General features: G+C 45.7%; 1 protein-coding gene across 2 annotated transcripts in view; it reads right to left on the bottom strand.

Moving 5' to 3' along the window:
- VEPH1 (ventricular zone expressed PH domain containing 1) overlaps positions 1-20,640 on the bottom strand; it is a 75,679-nt gene that overhangs the window by 14,525 nt on the left and 40,514 nt on the right. Inside the window, exons 8-10 of one of the 2 annotated variants that reach the window (XM_068406934.1) lie at positions 20,234-20,628; positions 6,252-6,391; positions 1,975-2,109 (exon numbers count right to left, since the gene is read on the bottom strand). In XM_068406934.1, coding sequence (XP_068263035.1) covers positions 1,975-2,109; positions 6,252-6,391; positions 20,234-20,628 — 670 coding nt within the window. The remainder of the gene's footprint in view (positions 1-1,974; positions 2,110-6,251; positions 6,392-20,233; positions 20,629-20,640) is intronic. The other variant, XM_068406936.1, reaches the window with a different exon arrangement.

Genomic DNA, 20,640 nt, shown 5'->3' on the forward strand with positions numbered 1-20,640 from the left:
CATGATGTTGACACTGCATTTACATCAACAGATTTCAGAACATTCCAAACGAAAAGCTCTATGCTTATTGAAACAACCATACCCCCACAATTCTCCTTCCTGCACTATTGGCAGAGGAATAATATTAACAACTACAGTAATTTTGTCAAATAATTCACAATATTTGAAGTTCTATTAGCAATGGGAAGAATTTATAAAGCGAAAAATTCAGATTATGGCAGAAGCTTAGTCTGTCAAGCAAAGGAAGGACAAGCTCGTGTGGGAACGCTCCGGCTAGATTTTCTGGGAATGTAAAAGCTAAAGGAAATCTTCCTTCTGGCAGGCTTAGGTTTTGCTCCCAGAAAACTCAACGGCACTTTTCTCAGTAAATGGAATGGGAATTACACTAGAAACAAACTTAGGTTCTGTATTAATAAACAAAACCAAAACTGAGAAAGTAAATCCAGCGGCACACTGTGGCGACCAGTCTGTTGCCGTTTCAGATGTATTGCATCTGCCTCCGAAGGCTGTTAGGCAATCTGCAGCTCCCAGAGCTTCCGAACTTCAATTCACTGCTTAATTCATTAAATCAGTGAAGATCAGTATCTCATTTTCCAGCTCCACTATTTTGGGAACTCAGAGATGCTGTTGCTGTCATGGAGTGATGAAAGTTCCCAAAAATAGGCCAAATACTAGTATCTGAGCAGTAGCAGGATTATGCAACCAATGTACTGGAAACTAATCTCGTTTTTAGGGTGTTGGACTTGTTTTGTAGACTTTGTGTGCGTGATGCACTACATCTAATCCTGCCCATGAAGGCATGCTCCTTCCTAAGCTCTTTATTCACCCCAAACTCCTTTACACTCCACCAGCTCTGACTTTCGACTCGTAGATCTCGGCAGGGACTCAAGTTAAGCCAGCATTGAACAGCAAAGCAGTTCTAATGCCTTCGGATCATCCCTAGCAGCTAAAATACTTAGTGCAAGCTCTGCTGTGTCTAAGTAAAACCAGCCCATAAGCTGGGTCTCAGGTGCAGGGATCCCCTACTCCTCTCACAAGCTGCAGCAGGAGTTCCCACTTCAATGCAACATTCTCTTGGGGGTTCAGAAGGTGTTTCTAACAAAACTCCTGGTTTTAAATCAGCCATAACCTTAGTGAATTAATCATATTTGGTCAGACATCTTCATACATACAATATTCTTAGAGTATTTTAAAACCATGTTTGACAATTCATTTCATCCAGTTGAGCTGGGTGGAGATGTTCAGGAGTAAATAGATATTTGTTTTACAATCCTACAGCGTCCTTTTCCAAGAAGCCTGATTAATAGCTTTGAAATAGCATTTGCTGAAATCCTGGAGACAGTAAAGAGCTTTGAAAGAATAATCTTTTAAACTGACGGGGGTAACTAATGGTGCATGTGCAGATGATCATTTCCATAAAATCCAAGTCTGTGTTTAACTAGGTGAATTTCCAAGTGGCTGCCAAACAGGCCGTAGTGGCAGCTAATCTCAATCTAGAGCTTGAAACTGTGAGCAGGAAAAAAATCCATATGTGGCATCACTAGTTTTCATCACGTCAGGAGCAATCCCCATGAAGCATGTAGGAGGGGGTGGAGAACAAGCCTGGAGACCTTTCAAAGCACAGTACAACACAACGCTGTGGACCCTCTGCGGAGGCTGAAAAATATAATGGCTGGGGAAGGTATTTCAACCTCCCCACAAACCTCGTATAAAAGGGAGGTCAGAGGCACGCACTGTGGATTGCTGTGTGGCCACCAGGAGAAGAGGACTTGGCATGGCAGTAACTCCAAATGCTCGGAAGATGTCAAAGCTAAGGCAAAGAAGAGGAAGGGGCAGGGAAAGGGGTTTTGTTTTTCATGATTTGAGCCCAGCGAAGACTTGCTGTAGCTGTTGTAAAGGTCTTTGTCCAGCTGTTCTAAAAGTCAGGGCAAAGTTCTACTATTTTTTTTTTTTCTGAGAAAAAAAGCAGCTTACCTTTTGGTGGGGAAATGTAGACTGGATCATGGCAGTTTCAAAACTGTGCGTCCCCTTGAGCTGCGTCTTCTCCCACAGGGCCTTAAGTACTTGCACAGAATTACTCTGTGTGGACAAAGGTTCTGCAAACAAGCTCTGAAGAAAATGTTGAAAACATGATTTCAAGTGTTTTTTACTTGGCCATTAACAAAGAGCATCTTGTTCTCACAGTGTGAATAACCAGGGGTTAGTTCATTTCTTTGTAAGGAGTTACGGTGGATCAGCACGCACACAACTAGATAAATCCTCAAATATTTCATTTCCTTGGGGGCTTTTTTAATCGTACATTACGTGTCTTTAAGGTCTGTGGCTCACCAAAGGTGATCTATCAGCTACCACGACGCGTAGCAACTTGCATGTCACTTTTGTGACAGATTATCACGACATCAGCAGCACCGACCCAGGCATAGATCTCAGTGACGTGCGTCTTTTTGGAGAAGATGTGTCTCTTACCAGTTAATGCAAAGAGCTGCTTAGCACACAAATATGTTTATTTGGATCTGATTGCAGCTCTTGGTCCTTGTGCAGGCAAGAGTAACAGTGCAATGTTTGTGACTACACCGAATAGGCAGTGGGATGAAATGCAGGAGAAAAAACAACACTCCAGAGAACACGTTCAACACAGATTTTGCTGACAGAGTGCAGGAATTTTCAGCCCTTGAACATTCACAAAACAAGATGAAACCTGTGTTGGGTTGGGTGCTCTCACCTCCAAAGCTCCCTATTTCCAAGCACAGCGAGGATACAACCTTATACCCCCTTGAATTATTATAATTTTTCAACAGCATTAAGTTCTTCATTGTATAAACTGCACCCAAAGTCAGTGTTCCAAGAACACTGCTGGGGCTGAGAGCACTCAGCATTTCTGCCTCTGCTACATCTCCTACATGATCTTGTAATTAAAAAATGCATTTGCATGCAGGAGCCAAGTTAAGAGTGCACAAGCAGATCTGATGTTCCGTATTTCAAGTATTTGATTTCGCAATATGAACAGTGTCCTTTTAACGTAGGTTTCCTGGATGGATGTTCCTTCTTCTCTTTCTAAACACAAACCCTAATCGTGCTGTCTGGCATCCAGCTGACACAGACGTGCTTCACTCAGACTCAAGCCAGGAATTCTGTCGTGGCTGAGGCAGCGCATTTTTTCCAGCTAAGGTGTCAGAAACAGCCTTGGATGGGAGTTGTGAAATGGCAAATTGTTAGTGCAGGGCAGTAGGAAGAGAATCACAGAATCACACAGAATCAATGTGGTTGGCAGAGCCCTCTGGGATCGAGTCCAATCATTGCCCTGACACCACCATGGCAACCAGACCATGGCACTAAGTGCCATGTCCAGTCTTTTCTTCAACACCTCCAGAGATGGTGACTCCACCACCTCCCTGGGCAGCCCCTTCCAATGACTAATGACCCTTGCTGAGAAGAAATGCTTCCTGATGTCCAACCTGAACCTCCCCTGGCCAAGCTTGAGGCTGTGTCCTCTTGTCCTAGCGCTGGTTGCCTGGGAGAAGAGGCCGACCCCCACTGCGCTACAACCTCCCTTCAGGTAGTTGTAGACTGCACTAAGGTCACCTCTGAGCCTCCTCTTCTCCAGGCTAAACACCCCCAGCTCCCTCAGCCGTTCCTCGGAGGTCAGACCCTCCAGACCCTTCCCCAGCTTGGTTGCCCTCCTCTGGACTCGTTCCAACACGTCTTACAGTTAAGCAATGATTAACAAAAAGAACAAAATTAGAACGAGGGGAGATGTCAGAGAGGTTATTTGACAGACAGGATGCTTAGTTTCACAGATTCATTTGTTAAAATCACCCTCTACTGCTATATGATTAATGGTTTAATTTCCCTCCTCAGGTGGGACAGCGTCACGCTGCTGTGGTAGCACCAGCGAGGACGGGGCTGCCCGACGTGTCCCTTCCTCAGACCTTCCCTAGAGTTGCTCATAAATGCACCAAACACAAACTAATTGGGCTGCCGTTTTCTCGTGCCAGGTGGCTGCCTGGACCTGACTGCTTCTGCCTTTTCATTTGGACAAAATGATCCAGCTGCACTAATAATTTGCCATTTCACAACTTCCATCCAAGGGTTTCGAAACACAATGTACCTATTCACCAATATTTTTAAAATTAAATAGAAAGCAGGGTCACGATGTTAAGGATCTGTTCTGGAAACCTGAGAGAAAAAGTTTCTCTTCTTGCTTTTACTTTTGCAGAATGCAATGTCAAACAGAATATGGAGCAACTGGCAAAAAAAAATGAATAAAAATATGGTAACTGGTATTGAAATCTTCAGAAACCATATATTAGCCCTCTGTGAATCTATGACAGATCTGCTGAAAACTACATTTTTATCACCAGCCTTTCATTTAACACATTATAAATACATTTTTATGTCAACTTTCTCTCTTGTACAATTTCACAGGCTTAAATAACATTATCCCAGGGCTGAATTTAGTGCCCTGTATTTAATTTAATAACAGTTATATATCCAGTACTTAAAAGCTTTAGGATGTTGAACAAAAGAAAACATAAATTATCTGACATTAACCACCACCCTGATGCACAGCAGGCTCGAACACTCGATGTGAGACAAGAGGAATTTTTTTTTTAGTACTTCTGTCCATGTTTTTCAACATCTGTTTGCCTCTCATCATGAAAAAAATCATATATTTGTAACATAATTCATTTATTCTCTCTGGGTCCTGTTATAACTCAACCTCTTTCTTCAGGTTTTTATTTACAGAATAATTCACCTCCTTTCTTTTCCCCTTTCATCTTGTTGTCTTGCTCTTGTTTCTGCCTCTGCCCTTCTTTGCTCCCTTTGCTCTGCTCTCACTGTCCTCTCCTTCCCCGACCACCTCTCCACTTGGCTCCTGACCATCCTCGTTCCTCATCTACAGCAAAGCCCCCGTCCCCACAAACAGCTCACACAGGCACCTCTGGATCCGGAGGGCCCCGCACTTCAAGAGAGATGTTGAGGTGTTGGAGCGAGTCCAGAGGAGGGTGACCAAGCTGGTGAAGGGTCTGGAGGGTCTGACCTCCGAGGAACAGCTGAGGGAGCTGGGGGTGTTTAGCCTGGAGAAGAGGAGGCTCAGAGGTGACCTTAGTGCAGTCTACAACTACCTGAAGGGAGGTTGTAGCGCAGTGGGAGTCGGCCTCTTCTCCCAGGCAACCAGCGCTAGGACAAGAGGACACAGCCTCAAGCTTGGCCAGGGGAGGTTCAGGTTGGACATTAGGAAGCATTTCTTCTCAGCAAGGGTCATTAGCCATTGGAAGGGGCTGCCCAGGGAGGTGGTGGAGTCACCATCTCTGGAGGGGTTGAAGAAAAGACTGGACATGGCCCTTAGTGCCATGGTCTAGTTGCCATGGTGGTGTCAGGGCAATGGTTGGACTCGATGATCCCAGAGGGCTCTTCCAACCTCATTGATTCTGTGACTCTGTGAACTGCTGCTTGCGACAAAGCACCCAAATACTCCTCCTTACCCACACAGAGTGATTGGACCTGTAAAATTCACAGCATAACTTGCTGTGCATGTTTGAAATTTCAGATAAATCCTTTGTGTTTCTAAGGTTGCATCAGGGTGGGCTGAACTGTGGGGAACAGCCCTGCGTAGGTTAAGAAACTGAACCTTGCTATTTTAACACCAAAGCCATCTGTTTCATCTTGAAGTGTGAATGTGGGGTTTTCTCCTACAATTTCACGCTCTTTGTAACCTATGAGGCAACTCCACGTACATCCAAATATGGGGCTGTATTTGGAAACTACTAAACATGAGAAAATAGCTTTAGGGTTGGTAGGAGGACAGCACTGATCAGATTTGCAAATCTGCCTCAGTCAAAACTTCTGCAATAAAAATCCCAGTGGGTGCTGCACCTCTAACCTCCACCCGCAGCCTTGGGGTTGATTCTGCTCCCCTGCAGATCCACTGCAATGCTCCTGCTCGCTTGCAAGGCACCTGGGACTTACTAGAAGTTTCGCCTGAATGAGGACAATCAGGTTTGGTCCCACTTTTTTTATCCCCAGACTTTGTTATCTCTCCAGACAGTTGGAATTTGTTGTATTTAATAGAAATATAAAGAACTTAACACTGCAAAATCACTTCAGCCTACTATAATGTTCTGAGAAATCACAAGGGGCACAAAGCACTGTGGGTTGGAAGCATATTTAAAGAGATTAACCATGAAAGCATTTTTTTCGAAGTACAACATTAGCAATATAGAGGTTGCACTGACTTGTCCTGCACACACCTGCTGGAAGAGGAACATGATGTGGATCCACAGCGGAGGCTGCCGGCTGATGAGGGTAAAGCTGGATTTACTGTACAGGCAGTAATGGCCCTTCAGGGGACAGCTGAAGAACAGCTTTGCTACGCAGCTTCTAACGGTATCTAGAAATAAATATAAACATTAAAAATATTATAAATATTAAACTCAACTACAGAAAAGACAGACACCTGTGTGTTAGTGTACGTGCAGTCACGCAGTGCCCGTAGTGGGGGTATCTCAGTCCGGGTCAGATCCTGCGGCGTTCAGAACGGCATTGCTGTGTCTGCACCTATAAATTAAACACAAGCCACCTGACAGTCCCAAAGAGAGTTCATCTCCAGGGCTTTAAATCTTATGTAGTAATTATTTACTCCCAAACGCAAAAGGTGCGAGGCAGCGCGCAGCCAGGCTCTTTATTTTCTTCACGCGCTCGGTGCCGTCGTTGAGCTTATTGAACCAGACAGATCTGTCAAAACTCCGCATCACTTATTCTTATTTGAAGAGTTTGTTGGAAAAAAAAACATCCCATATTAGGAAACAGCCCTACGGGGGCCTGACATCTGTGGGATCCTTGCCGAGCCTTTGCGCAGCCGAAAGCCGCGTCCGTAGGGATGGAGGAGTGCAGCGCGCGGCTCCTGGCCAGGCACGGGGGGAAGCCGCGGTGCTTCCCCTTTGCAGTGGGTTCTCCAGGAGCCAAAAGATGCATAAATCAAGGTACAACACTACTGTGCACAGAGCAAGTCTGCTGGACAGGCCATCTTAGAAATTCATCACCAGAAATTTCACCACAGTTTCAAAGAAGAGCATCAGTGAGTGTCCCCTGAGCCCTTCAACACGGCGGGGAGCCGATGTGCCAGCTCCTGCCCCGTGCCACGCGGGCTCCCAGCCGCAGCCCCTCTCCCCATCCACCCAGGAGCCCCAGCCCAAGCTCAGGTCTGCCCGAGCTTGCCCATGCAGAGATGCTCTGGCTACAGCCTGGCTTCTAAGGGCTCCTAGAAGGTCCTACAAACCCCACTTCTTATCACAGAATCATTTTGGTTGGAAAGGACCCTTAAGACCATCGAGTCCAAACATTAACCCAGCACTGCCAAGGCCACCACTAACCCATGTCCCTCAGCACCACATCTACACGGCTTTTAAATCCCCCAAGGAATGGTGACTCCACCACTCCCCTGGTCAGCCTGTTCCAGTGCTTGACAACCCTTTTGGTGAAGAAATTTGTCCTGATATCCAACCTAAAGCATATTGAGCGTATGTACTACACTCAACACACAGGTTGTCTCCCAAAGTGCAGTTTGACTCACAGTCCCAGCTCTGGGGCACTACAGACAGACAAAGCGTCTCCAGTTCTCGCTGCTCTGTCAAATACCGACCATTTATGCCACCTGAGATCATGTCCAGAAATCCCACAGTGGTTACATGCAATCTGAAGGTGTCCTTTGGGATCAACTGCTCAGCACAAAGCTATACGCTACGTAATGTTACCTGACCGTGAACTTCCCGTGCTGGTTTTAACTGGAAATGAAGCCCTTGAGATGCACAATTCTGCTTTTGCAAAATACTGACCTTGAACCCTCATTTTCTGTCTTTGGATGACTGCTCATAATGATAACAGCATGTTAGGCATAACCTAATCAGACTGCTTTATTAACTTAAAATAGTGGTATCATTTGATAGCCCCTTTGAACAAGAACAAGCAGCTATCCAGGGTAAAAAGGCAGGGAAAATGAGACCGAGACCCTTAGATGATGGTCTTGGTGCAAACACAGGAGAGAGCCACCCCCTCTTCACCCAGCTGTAGAGTTCACAGAATCACAGAATCAGCCAGGTTGGAAGAGCCCTCTGGGATCATCGAGTCCAACCATTGCCCTGACACCACCATGGCAACTAGACCAGGGCACTAAGTGCCATGTCCAGGCTTTTCTTAAACCCCTCCAGAGATGGTGACTCCACCACCTCCCTGGGCAGCCCCTTCCAATGGCTAATGACCCTTGCTGAGAAGAAATGCTTCCTAATGTCCAAACTGAACCTCCCCTGGCCAAGCTTGAGGCTGTGTCCTCTTGTCCTATTGCTGGTTGCCTGGGAGAAGAGGCCGACTCCCACTCTGCTACAACCTCCCTTCAGGTAGTTGTAGATTGCACTAAGGTCACCTCTGAGCCTCCTCTTCTCCAGGCTAAACACCCCCAGCTCCCTCAGCCGTTCCTCGGAGGTCAGACCCTCCAGACCCTTCCCCAGCTTGGTCGCCCTCCTCTGAACTCACTCCAACACCTCAACATTGAGTTGAACTTGGAAGGGGAGGGGAAACCTGTCCCACAAGCTGCTGCCACCGCACTTGTGTCCTGGCTAAAGGCAGAAATGCCAGGCAGGCAGACAAGCCGCCGAGCCTGCTCGACTGATCCCTGCACAAAGCCACCGCTGCTCCCCTCTCCTGTGGCCCTGTCCTGCCAGCACCTGCAGGGTCAAAGCCAAAGCATTTGCAAGGGGAAGAGAGAGCAGCATAAGCTCCTGCAGAGTCAGCCAGCCAGGTCTCACCGTGCAGCATCCACAAGATGAATCACGCGGTTAAGGCTGACCCGGACCAGCTGTGCAGGGAGCATTACTCAGGGTCTCGTGCTATCCCGGTGAGTCACTGTGCAGTGAAGGTGTAGGAATAAAGCGCCGTCAGAAAATAGCCTGACTGGAAAAAGGAGTTGTAACTTTTTAGAAAACGTGGCTAACGGGAGGCAGTTTGAACAGCACAGCCCTCTGGAGCTGCTGACAATGAGAGCCAGCAGCAAGGAAGGCTGATATCAGAAGGCAGCCTTTCTGTCCAACACTAGACCATCTTGAAACACTTATTTTTAACATTTCTCATCTAATCAAGATGTGAAAGCATAAGAGAGAAATGTAGTAAATTCTGTATTTCACATAAAAACACCACGTATGAGGAATGAGTTTACAGAGGTACAAAAGGATGGGTCCCTTGAGGAAAAGTATCGATGGATCAGATTGTCACTAAAAACGGAGAAAATTCAAAACTGGGATGTTGGAACCTGCCTAAGATGCTACAGAGAGGCCAGATGGCTGTTAGGGTGGGGGAAAAAGCTTCAGAAGCTGGCAAGTGGAAACCACTTTATTATCCTTTGACAAAGCTGTTTGAATTTGCCAAGAAAAGGAAGTCACCAGTGTCAAGCTGGGCCTGCAGAGCTCATTGACACTCAACTGTAGCACAAGAGAAGATACCCGAGATGTAAAGGCACGGGAAGATTAAAGTTAGACTCCACAAAACCCAGTAAAGTCACTACACATGCTGTGGGGAAACACACGCAAGCCAAGAAAACACATAACATTTGGAAGTGAACACAGGAACCCAATGAGATTGTACCGACTGTAGAGAAAAGGGTAACAGCAGCACTCCTCCCTCAGAGGATCACTTACAGGGTACAGTCAGCAACATCACAGCAGATGAAGCTTGGATTGTCTGGAAACCAATGCGGTGTTCATTAATCTTTAATCACAGGCAGGTGCATAAGCCAATATGGGGCAAGAAGGAGAAAGCAGAAGAGCCACAGGCACTAGGAGGTCTGAGGGTGGGACCAGGAGGCGAGCTTTCCTCCCAGACAGGGAGTTCATGAACCAAGTCCAAATGATGTTGAGCTGAACAGGACTACAAACATCATCCAGATCATTCCCCTCCAAAGGGACAGGAGGAAGGACCTAGACCAGCCCTGGCTCTCCTAACCCATGGGTGAGCCAACAAGAAAACCCATCCGTATTTGTCTCTAGGGCATGCATTTAGCAGAGGACAACTTAGAAGAGCACAAACATACTCTAAGATCTACAGTGGGACAATATTAGAGGTGTGCGTATGATCATAAGCTTTCAGCAGTAGAAGCCAGGGCTTAAAGTTAAACCAACAAAGATGTAAATGCTGCTAAATTAAGATAACAGTTCTGAAAAGCAAACTAACTTAGGTGCAGATCACAGATACATCTTGCCCATAAGTAACACCTTAGCAGGAAAAAGATGGGGCATATCCACTACTCTTGGATTAGTAGCTGCGGGGAAAATTTAAGTTTAATCTGATTACCCAAACCAGTAACCTGCCAGTGTTCATGTTCAATACAAAGAGGGGTCTGAGAAACTGAAGGGGTTAATTAGAGCAACACTACACCCTGGGACATATTAAAGCACAAAACTAAATGATGTCTCCAAGGAGGCTGTTGAGAAAATGCTCTTCCAACAGCACGGTCCAAACTAAAGACCGCTGGTTTATGCGTCACAGATGCTAACAAAACCTTAACTTCAATCCACTCAACCAGAAGTAGAGGTTTGGCCTTGGTCCACGTATGTGAAAAGTTTAATGCTTCGTTATGGGAAACCGCTTGTAGTGACCATAAACCAGGTATTGCCACTGCGGGAAAGGAGCTGGCGGTCAACGTCCTCCTCTCCAGTGAGCGCGGCCGTTATTTTTTCAGTTACAAATGTATGAATTGACAAGAAACCTGGGAGGCATTTAAAGGCTGCAGGCAAACATTGGAGTGCATTAAACAACCATGCAAGGCAGAAGAGTCCAGAGCTAGATTTCTTGTAATCCACAGTAAGTCCACATCAAGCTGATTAAACTCCACCTGGGCAACCTCTTCTGATGAAGACTAAGATGACCCTGATCCATATCTAGCACTGTCACATTGTATTTCACTCAAGTGCAAACCAACACACCAGTACCACGGGAATTCATTTTTATGGTCGTGGGAGACCTGTAAATAGTTAGGCAAGGCAAAAATGAGTTTCTTGTCATGATCTGGGCACATGAAGCTTCCCAGAATGAAGCACTTTCCGCTGTGGGAGTGCTCTGTTGCATACTTCTCCCAGTCCAGCATTGCACTGTTATATAAAATACTATGAACCAAATATCAACCTTGTGTAATCCCAACGGGTTTCAGAGGAGTTAAAGCAGAGAGAATACAACATAGCAAGACCTGTTCACACCCGTGAGACCTGAAGGCAGTAAATCCTAGGGAAAACCACTCACTGCATTTGCAATTGGCAATGCAGAGGCTGACAAAGGGGAATCTGGTGAGGGAGCAGGGATCAGGTCTGCAGGTTTAGCTGGGAAAGGGGAGCATACAAAAATTTTTGTTAGGAAGAGCAAGAATAAATCACTTGCAGGCTTGAGTTAGGGAAAAAGCTTGGAAGGTGAAAAGGAACCAGTCTCACCTTACGAAGGTGGAGACAACTTAGTTCCCTGAATCTCTGTGTAATTCCCCATGTGGAAACACGTAACCTCTCACCCTGCCTTCGCCTGGTGAGGAAAGATGAATTTAGCCCTGAAGAAACTTTCTGGATATCACTAAGATACAACACACAGGAGATTCCTGTCAACAAAACCTACTTGCTCTGCAACCGCTCCCCCAGCACGTGGCACATCTTGGCAAATGCTGGTAATCCAATGTTGACTAAGGGTCCTTTTGATGTGATTTAAAGTAATGAAGTCTAAATTATGGCAAAGATGGATCTGCAACCCTTTAAAATAATTGGTCAAAAGCATGTGAGGGAGAGAGGGAGGAAAAAATTAACTAATTTCCCTGAGGACATTAAACCTATTACATGGTCACATTTAAGATACAGATTTACAGACTCTAGAACCAGTTTTGTACTTTAAAAACTACTGTCGCTTCTAAATGTGGAAAGCAAATTTGAAGCAGGGTATTTATGCCAACTTCTATTTCACTGAGTAACCTGTCCCATCTGACCTAAATGAGGATTTATGGAAACACCATTTCAACCACTGGGTCTGTCACTCTAATAGCACTTTGCTACTGCACGGGCTCATAGAAGCTTTGATTGTGGAAAAAGAAAAAGAAAAAAACCCAGAGACAGACTTGTCTTATGACTATTTAAGACTACTACCTCCTGGAGATGGATGCTGGATACAATCGTTTTGCCTGGGCCAGGAAAATCCCTTGTACATGTCAACATGACAAAAGATACTGCACAAGGGTGAAAGGGATGGTTCTGGTGCAAAGCGGGTTTATTAGGTGACAAGTCTGTGTATGTTGATGAGAGTTTTGTTTAGGCTAAGCACCAGCTCAGTTAACTCAGCAAAGGAGAAGAGTTCATAGCTCTGCTTCATCTTATTAGCAGCAAAGAAATCCCTTCTGCTGCTGAGTACCTGGGGTAACACGGGACAGACAGAACAATCGTCTGGTTTATCCAGTTACTGTGAATTATCCCTATTGACGAGCACCTAAGAGCAAACCTAAGCCAAGACATTGTAGAGCTCTGTACATCTCTCCACTCAAGCAGCTCCTCATCTCAGCACCCCTGGGCATCGTACCTGGCTGTGCCCGCATCCTGCTCTCCTGCGTCGCTGGCGACGCTTGGGCACATCTTCTTCAGGAAGGATGAGTTCTCCTCCTTCCTCAGCCTGGCTTTGGCTTGGTTTGGAAGGAGGGTCCCAGTAACACAAGGAAAGGGTTTTAAAACATGAAGAACATGTGAAAGGCAACACAAGGCACAAAACAACCCCACGTAGTCACCAAATACCCCAGATGGCAGAGACTGATCAAGGTGCCAAGGAAACGCTCCACCAGTGAAGAAACATTTCTCATCACATCTGTTGGCAAGTCTCAAACTTCTAGCAAGAGAATAAGCAACAACTTGTTTTTCCTGCAAGAAACAAGAGAATATATGTTGCAATTCTAAAGTTCACTACTAAGTGGTTGTGCCTGGGGAAAAATAACGAAATATAACCAGAAGAATGTCAGTAGAGTTGTTAATTGTTGTTTATTCCAGCTTAACATGCTGGGCTAAACCAGGAGGGACATAGGCAAGTAGGTACAGAGTCACTGGTTCTGGGAACAATTAATGTGTTATGTGATTTACATTGGTAATCCTTTACTATTAAATACAATCTGTTAGTAGAAGTATGCTCATAAATTTCCCAAATAGAATCAAACCCACCCATAAACATGAAACCAGGGAATAAGAAATGGATACAACTTTCTAAATTTCAGTTTTAAGCCTTTTTCAGCTTCCTCAGGTTCCTTTGCCTGATCTCGTCAGTTTGGATTACAAATAAGTATGCAAACAATAAATATGTTTATAGGAGAAAGGGGTAATTTTTAAAGCAACCAGCTTCAAGAAATGCTGATTTATGTCTTTTTTAACACTACTAGCTTTGCTTGCATGCCATAACTCAGTCCAACACCTCTATTATGTTAGACAAAAATTACTGGAGAAGGCATGACTATAATGGGGTCTGGACAGCAACTACAATGCACTCAACACACAGAGCCCAAACCTGAGTAGCAAAAGCCACATTTGAGAACATACAGATTAGCTTGACTTTATAAAACTCTCTCTCTTTCGTCCCTTTACCCCAGCCCGGCCCGGGGCTGCTGGCTCACCCTGCCTGCACAGTGGGCACAGGCAGCTCCTGCACCGTCCATCTGGTCCGTCCCGATCACAGAATCAACCAGGTTGGAAGAGCCCTCTGAGATCATCGAGTCCAACCATTGCCCTGACACCACCATGGCAACTAGACCATGGCACTAAGTGCCATGTCCAGGCTTTTCTTCAACCCCTCCAGAGATGGTGACACCACTGATCCAACCCAGCAGCTCAGAAGTCCAAGTCCTCTGGTTTGGCTTTGCCCCCAGGAGAGTGATAACACCACCCCAGCAGGAATCTCCCAGCTACCAGGTAAAGCGCATCTGGAGACCAGCCCGTTTGAACCGATGCTTCCAGATTAGGTGTAAACACACACGATTTGCTATTATCACATCTGTGAGGGCAGCAAGTTATGAGCATGTTCATGTTCCCATTACGCTCCCCGCTGCGCTGGGAGTTTCTCCATGGTCTCAGGACGCAGATCACCGCGAGCACGATGGCCATCCTGAGAGTTAGCACTTCCATCCTCGCTGCCAGCCCTCACATTTGGGATGCATTCGAAATACCGCTCCTGTAGAATAAAATGCCAACTAATATTTTTTTTGGCCTCGCAGCAGCAGAGTTCATCTCTGGGAACGCTGGCCTGAGCCTATGCAACTTTGTGGTCCCGCTGAAGGAGCAGAGGTCCATCTGTTCCAAATCAACGTTTGGCTTATGGAATGCTGGAATTTATCAGACCGGTGCAGGGGCGAGCACTGCAGGGGAGCAACGAGCTTTTCCATCTACACCGTCATATGGTACCGATTATCTCTCAGTACAGCATAAAACATAACAACAACCAGATTTAGGGCCAGCGCACTGCAACCTGTTTCCCCGGCCGCCTCCTCCTCTTTCAGCATTTTGTCATGAATCCCACAAAATGTTTGCTCTTTGTATTGCCTCCTGTAGGCACCGAGGAGTGACCGACTCCTATAAAATGATTATAATATTGTTCGTGGGATGGCACTGTGTTTTGGGTGTGGCTTCAGTGACCAAGGACCAAACGAGGCACTAGATCTCCCTGGGCTCTGTCCTTCTAAAAAGGAGGCTAGGCAGGCTAGAGATGTGCAAAGCCTTCACTATCCTCTACGCATATATATTATCAAATGCTTTCTTTCCAATGGCTCACTTGACACTCAGTAGAACCAGAGTGGAAAACAAGGACCTGCCCTCAAGTTATAACCAAATCCAGCAGCCGTACAGGCTTGTGTCTGGGAACCATCTGACACCAGCCGCTCCTCATGGCCACGCATTTGGTCCACCATCCCTACGTGTCTGGGAAACAAGAAGTCAAAAATCGTCCGACACGCAGGGTTCAAGGTGAGACCCAGCGAGGCTGGAGCAGGTGGAGCCTGCCGGCTGCTCTAGAGCCCTGTGCTGCACATGGGGGTAATCGGGGCTAAACCAGGTAAACCAGGAATGTCATGTTTCACCAAAGCCTTTCCAAGCAACCTACGCAAACCAAACGTTGACTGAAAAGCAATGACGAAACCCAGAATCACAGAATCAATCAGGTTGGAAGAGCCCTCTGGGATCATCGAGTCCAACCATTGCCCTGACACCACCATGGCAACTAGACCAGGGCACTAAGTGCCATGTCCAGGCTTTTCTTAAACACCTCCAGAGATGGTGACTCCACCACCTCCCTGGGCAGCCCCTTCCAATGGCTAATGACTTGGGAGCATTCAAGGAAATTATAGAGGCACAAGTCTGGGCCACTGCCATCCGCAAGATCCTGGAGGTACTGATAAGACATAAGATCACAAACCATCTGGAAAAATATGAGCTGATGACCACTCCTTTGCTTAGCTCCATGAAAGCTAAAGTGCTTGACAAATATGGTGGCATTTTTTTTTTTTGAGGAAAAGACCCACAAGATTAAGAGGATTAAAGTGATGAACATGACATAAAAGAATGCCTCAAATTGCTTAAGGTATGCCAGAGATGTGAATCCAGGTAAAGTGGTTCAAACTAAGCAGGAACTGAACCAAACCATCAGCCCGAAACTGAAATAAGAAAAAACAAATGGATTTTGTGGTCTCGGATGCCTTCATTCTGCCCCAGTTTAAATCCCCTCTCGCACTGCAGTGTTAGTTCCAAAAGATTCACTTGTGCACATACACACATGCCTCTGGTAAGCTGTTGTACCTTGTCTGTTCTTCAAAACACCCTCAGCTTGACCATTTTCTTAGTCTGAGACATTCTGGCCAACAGCCCAGCCTTAACCCTGCCTCTGCTGTAGGATCATCACCCAATTCACAGCTCTCCTCTGCCTGAAGCACGTGCAGCCAAGAATAGCAAACACTAAATGAGGTAACAGAGCTGAGGACACGTCAATTTTTCAATGTGTACAGGAGGCATCGTCAAACTATCACAGACAGACCATGGATCCACCCTTACAATTCTTAACCCGTATCCCTTCACAGCTGTAAAATCAAACACTCAAGTTAATATTACATAAATTTTGACATGTAGTATAAATCAAACCAGCTTATAAATCAACAAGCAGACTGAAAAAATACACCCGATAAAGTAAAAATATTTTGTGAGGGCTAAGACCTACATAGCAAATGTCTGAATCAATAGCAAAAAAGAAAATTCGCAAATCACGGACAACATTACAGAGCAGAGGATGCAATCAAAGACATGCAGGGGACCTGGAGTGGGCATCGGATCTGCCCCCTTGCCCACACACAGCCAGGAGTAGCTGTGACACTGGAGTTGTAGTAGCAGTAAAGCTGGCTGATGGTGTAAGGCAAAGTTCAGAAGAAACAAAATCTTACATTAATCCAACTGATGTACATGGGAAAAACAGAAGTGTTTTAGGAAGCACCAACCCTTCTTCAGATGTGTCAAACCTTGGAGCCTTGCCTTGGCCAGCTCTCAAGGTGCTTTTGGAAGTCCTCCACAACCTCCTCTGCCAGGGCAAGCTTGTAGGACTATTAGAGAGTTTTTTCTACTCTTTAAGTTGAATCTTTTTTATTGGTACTTAAGCTCATTATTTCTTATCTTGTCCAGCATGGGCTGTTCCCTTAACTGTCTTGATAACACAGTTTTCAGCTATGTGCAAGTCCTCCTTAAGTTTTCTCCTTTTTTGGCTAAGAAACCAAATTTTATCCATTTTCCTCCTTTTAAGGGATGTTGGAATGGCAATTCTGATTCAAGTCAGAAAGTCCCACCAGTACCTTATCCTGGTATTAGCTCACAGAATCACAGAATCAATGAGGTTGGAAGAGCCCTCTGGGATCATCGAGTCCAACCATTGCCCTGACACCACCATGTCAACTAGACCATGGCACTAAGCGCCATGTCCAGTCTTGTCTTAAACACATCCAAAGGGCGAGTGAAAGCTGTGAGCAAGGGGTGCAAGGACAGAACGAGCACACAGCGGTGATGTCCCTCCTACTCTCCTGGTAACTCCATCCATGGCTCAGGGGTGGCATTATTTTGATGACCCTGGAATGGCTCTCACCCATGAATTTACCTAATCACTTCTGAAACCAGGCACCCTTTCAGCATGCTTAATGCGCTGTAGCAATCAGTTCTGCTGTTTAATTACGTGTATCTAATTACGCGTTCAGAGCTGCCTATTTTGTGTATTTTGAATTTGCTCCTGACAACTTCATCACATGTTCTCTAGCACCTGTATTAGGACAGGCAGTGAGCCACTGCTCCCAATTAATCTTCTCAGTCACTCCTGATATTGCAAATCTCTATCAGCTGTCTCTTTTCTGGACTGTGGAGTCCCAGCACATTTTTCTTCACATGAAGGTCTCTGATTATCCTCGTACTCCTGCGACAGATTTACTTTGTCCTTCAAGATTCAGGCTCCAATTAATGCAGACAATGACATAATAATGTCATGATGAGGTATCTATTTTTCTTAATAATTCTCCTCGTGTCCATTTGCTTTTTGTCAGCTGCTGAGCACTGAACTGAATGTCCTCTGTCATTCTGCAAGGCAGCGACTCTGTATTTAGGAACCCTTCAGCAGCCTCCTGCTTTCATTCCTGCTGCTTGTGGTATTAGTGCCCCTGGATCTGGCAGGGGCCGTGCACACTAATTCTGGATGTACCCAAAGGCACGTGAGCTTCTACCCTCGCCTCTACGTCATCGCAGCGTCCTTTCAGGGGTGTGACTCAAAACCCTTTTCAGAAAGGGTTATTAGACATTGGATTGGGCTGCCCAGGGAGGTGGTGGAGTCACCATCTCTGGAGGTGTTTAAGAAAACACTGGACATGGCACTTAGTGCCCTGGTCTAGTTGCCATGGTGGTGTCAGGGCAATGGTTGGACTCGATGATCCCAGAGGGCTCTTCCAACCTGATTGATTCTGTGATTCTGGGTGCCACCCAGGCTCAATTTTTAGCAATAAGGAATTCACTGTGTTCACAGACAGTTGCCCAAAGGTCAGACATCGTCGTCATTAGAAATGCCAGCAGGGGGTTGAGTTCTGGTGAAGCGAAGTGAACAGAATTTGGCTCATCATTACTTAGAAATTCTTACAACTGACATTCACGCTCTGTTGAGCTGGGTGTGAGCTGCCACTTGGAAGCCCAGGGAAGGCATGACTCTAACGAAAGGGTACATGGGGAAATTATTATTTATTAGCCACTATTTCCTTCAAGTACCCTGTTTCATGGGGGATTACTCTGAAGTGCCCTTTCATATTTTCCCTGTTTTACATATTAAACTTCCAGTTCAGCAAACTCCTACGTAACCAACATACAATTAGCCAACTATGTATATTAATATTTTCTAACATTTTCTTACTATTTTCTAAACATCTTGTTTGAAAAGCAAGGTTTTGGATGGAGTGGTTTATGTAATATCTGAAATATTAACAAAGCTGTCCCCTGCGTAATGAGCCAGACTGCATTTCTGCAACGTATTTAGAATGAGTCACACAAATCTCCTGTGCTGCACATGTGTCCCTGCTCAAAGAATTTCCCTAAGAATGCTAGTGGAGGATTTTCAGGAAATTACAAAGGTTTGAATGAATTTATAAATAGTCACATGCTTAGAACATATCAAAATAGGTACTTCAGAAAGGAAACTGAGCAATACATTTAAAAATATTCAACATATTGTATTTGATTAACGTCAGGTTATAGCGTTCAGCACTTCGATTTCAGATTGTTCACTCTCATGTTTCCACTGTAATTTTATGAAACAAAAGTTCTATCATTAATTCTACCAAATAACTATTTCAAATAGTAAACCTGGAATTTAAGTTATTTAGGAAATCCTTCAGAAACATAAGCTTTTAAAATATACATAGTTACATCCCTTTTATGAGGGGAAACTGCTTGTCAACTTCTTGACCACTGAAAAAGTAAACAAATATTTTATCAACAAAGGTGGATATTTGATGGCCCTGAAGTTACGTAGTATTAGAAGATGACGCTTTAAGTGACTGCCAGTTAATTTAATGTATTGAGTCAGCTACTCTTTGGAATCAACCCATTGAAGGGTTGGGCTGTAAATAGCTCACAACCACCAGTACGTGGTTAGACACCCCCAAATCCACGTTAAAGGAAGCAGCTGCTGCTCAGTATAAGCAAGAGGCTCGCAACCCAACCTCAAGTATTTACTTCAAAGAGGAGCATCAAAGACCCACCCTGCAGCATACTGCCCACCTCCCCCACAGACTCACAAAACCAGCTTTCTCCCACTTGAAAACAAACACCCGCCCTTGATGAAAGCAGAAAACATTAAACAACCCCAGGGAAGCGGTGAGATGGGATCCAACCCAACCCGAAGCACCGGCGATCTCATTCTGTTGTGCCTTCGAGGAGCTTTGTGTCTGCACTGGAATGTGCTGACCTGAGGGTCCTGACCTGCTTCATCTCTGCTGTATCTTCTAAGTCAACTAATTTAATAATACCATGACAATGAGGAAGGAGACACAGATCTGCTCGAGACCAACCCAGCAGGCCAAGAAGGAGGCTTAAGCATGTGCTTACCCACACGCCTGCGTGGCCGAGTTCGACCCACGGCACGTGCACTCTGCTGCACTAACCCCTCCATGAGTGCTAACACAGCTCCATAACGTACAGCCTGGAGCTGGGTGACGTCCCCCTTGCCTGCCTGCCCTGCAGACATGCCCAGAGGTATTGCCAGCCAACAGCCACCTCTCTTCAGCTCAGTGTGACGGGTCCTGCCCTTTTCCAGAGAGCTCACAGAATCAACCAGGTTGGAAGAGACCTCAGGGATCATCAAGTCCAACCGTTGCCCTGACACCACCCCGTCAACTAGATCATGGCACTCAGGGGTCGTTCCCTGTGACAGCCAACAGGCAATCCTCACATTAACCTCCATGGCAATCTGGGCTACACAAGGGCTGCACTGTATCCCTGAAGGAAAACAACAACAGTCCTGGAGGATTTCAAAACGCTGCCATTTCTGAATGACTTTGTTTTATAAAACTAACGTTCCTCCCCATCCATGAGCTCTGTGCTAGAGGATCTTTGCCACCCATTTGCTTGAACCCTGAGAGGACGTTCAGCGTAGTGCTAAAGTTCTCATAACTGGAAAGCCTCCACCCTCTTACCTTCAATAACACACTGATCGGGGATAGGAATTTTCCTCCCCATCTCTGTGACATATGCTTTCACTTTACCCAGGTTTTCCTTCAAGTGCAAGTAGAGCTGGTCCTGGTATTCCACGGGGCTCGTCGCTGCCTCTGTGCTTCCTTCGAGGGCCTTTTCTTTAGTAGATTCTGGCAAATTTGCTGATTCTGTGTAATCAATACTTTGGTGTGAAAGCAAAGGGTTTCCCAGTTGCATGGCTTCAGTGTCAACACTAAAAGGCAATTTGTCATTTTCTTGGCTAATGTAGATCTCGGTGAAGGAGACACCCGCAGTTATCTCCCCGTTCTCCTCGTCCTGGCCACTCTCTGAGTTCACCCCCTTCATGCGGGCTGCATGCAAAGCGAGGCTTTTGGACCTGGAAGGTGAT

Source organism: Nyctibius grandis, chromosome 8 (assembly GCF_013368605.1).
Source record: "Nyctibius grandis isolate bNycGra1 chromosome 8, bNycGra1.pri, whole genome shotgun sequence".
NCBI lineage: Eukaryota > Metazoa > Chordata > Aves > Nyctibiiformes > Nyctibiidae > Nyctibius > Nyctibius grandis.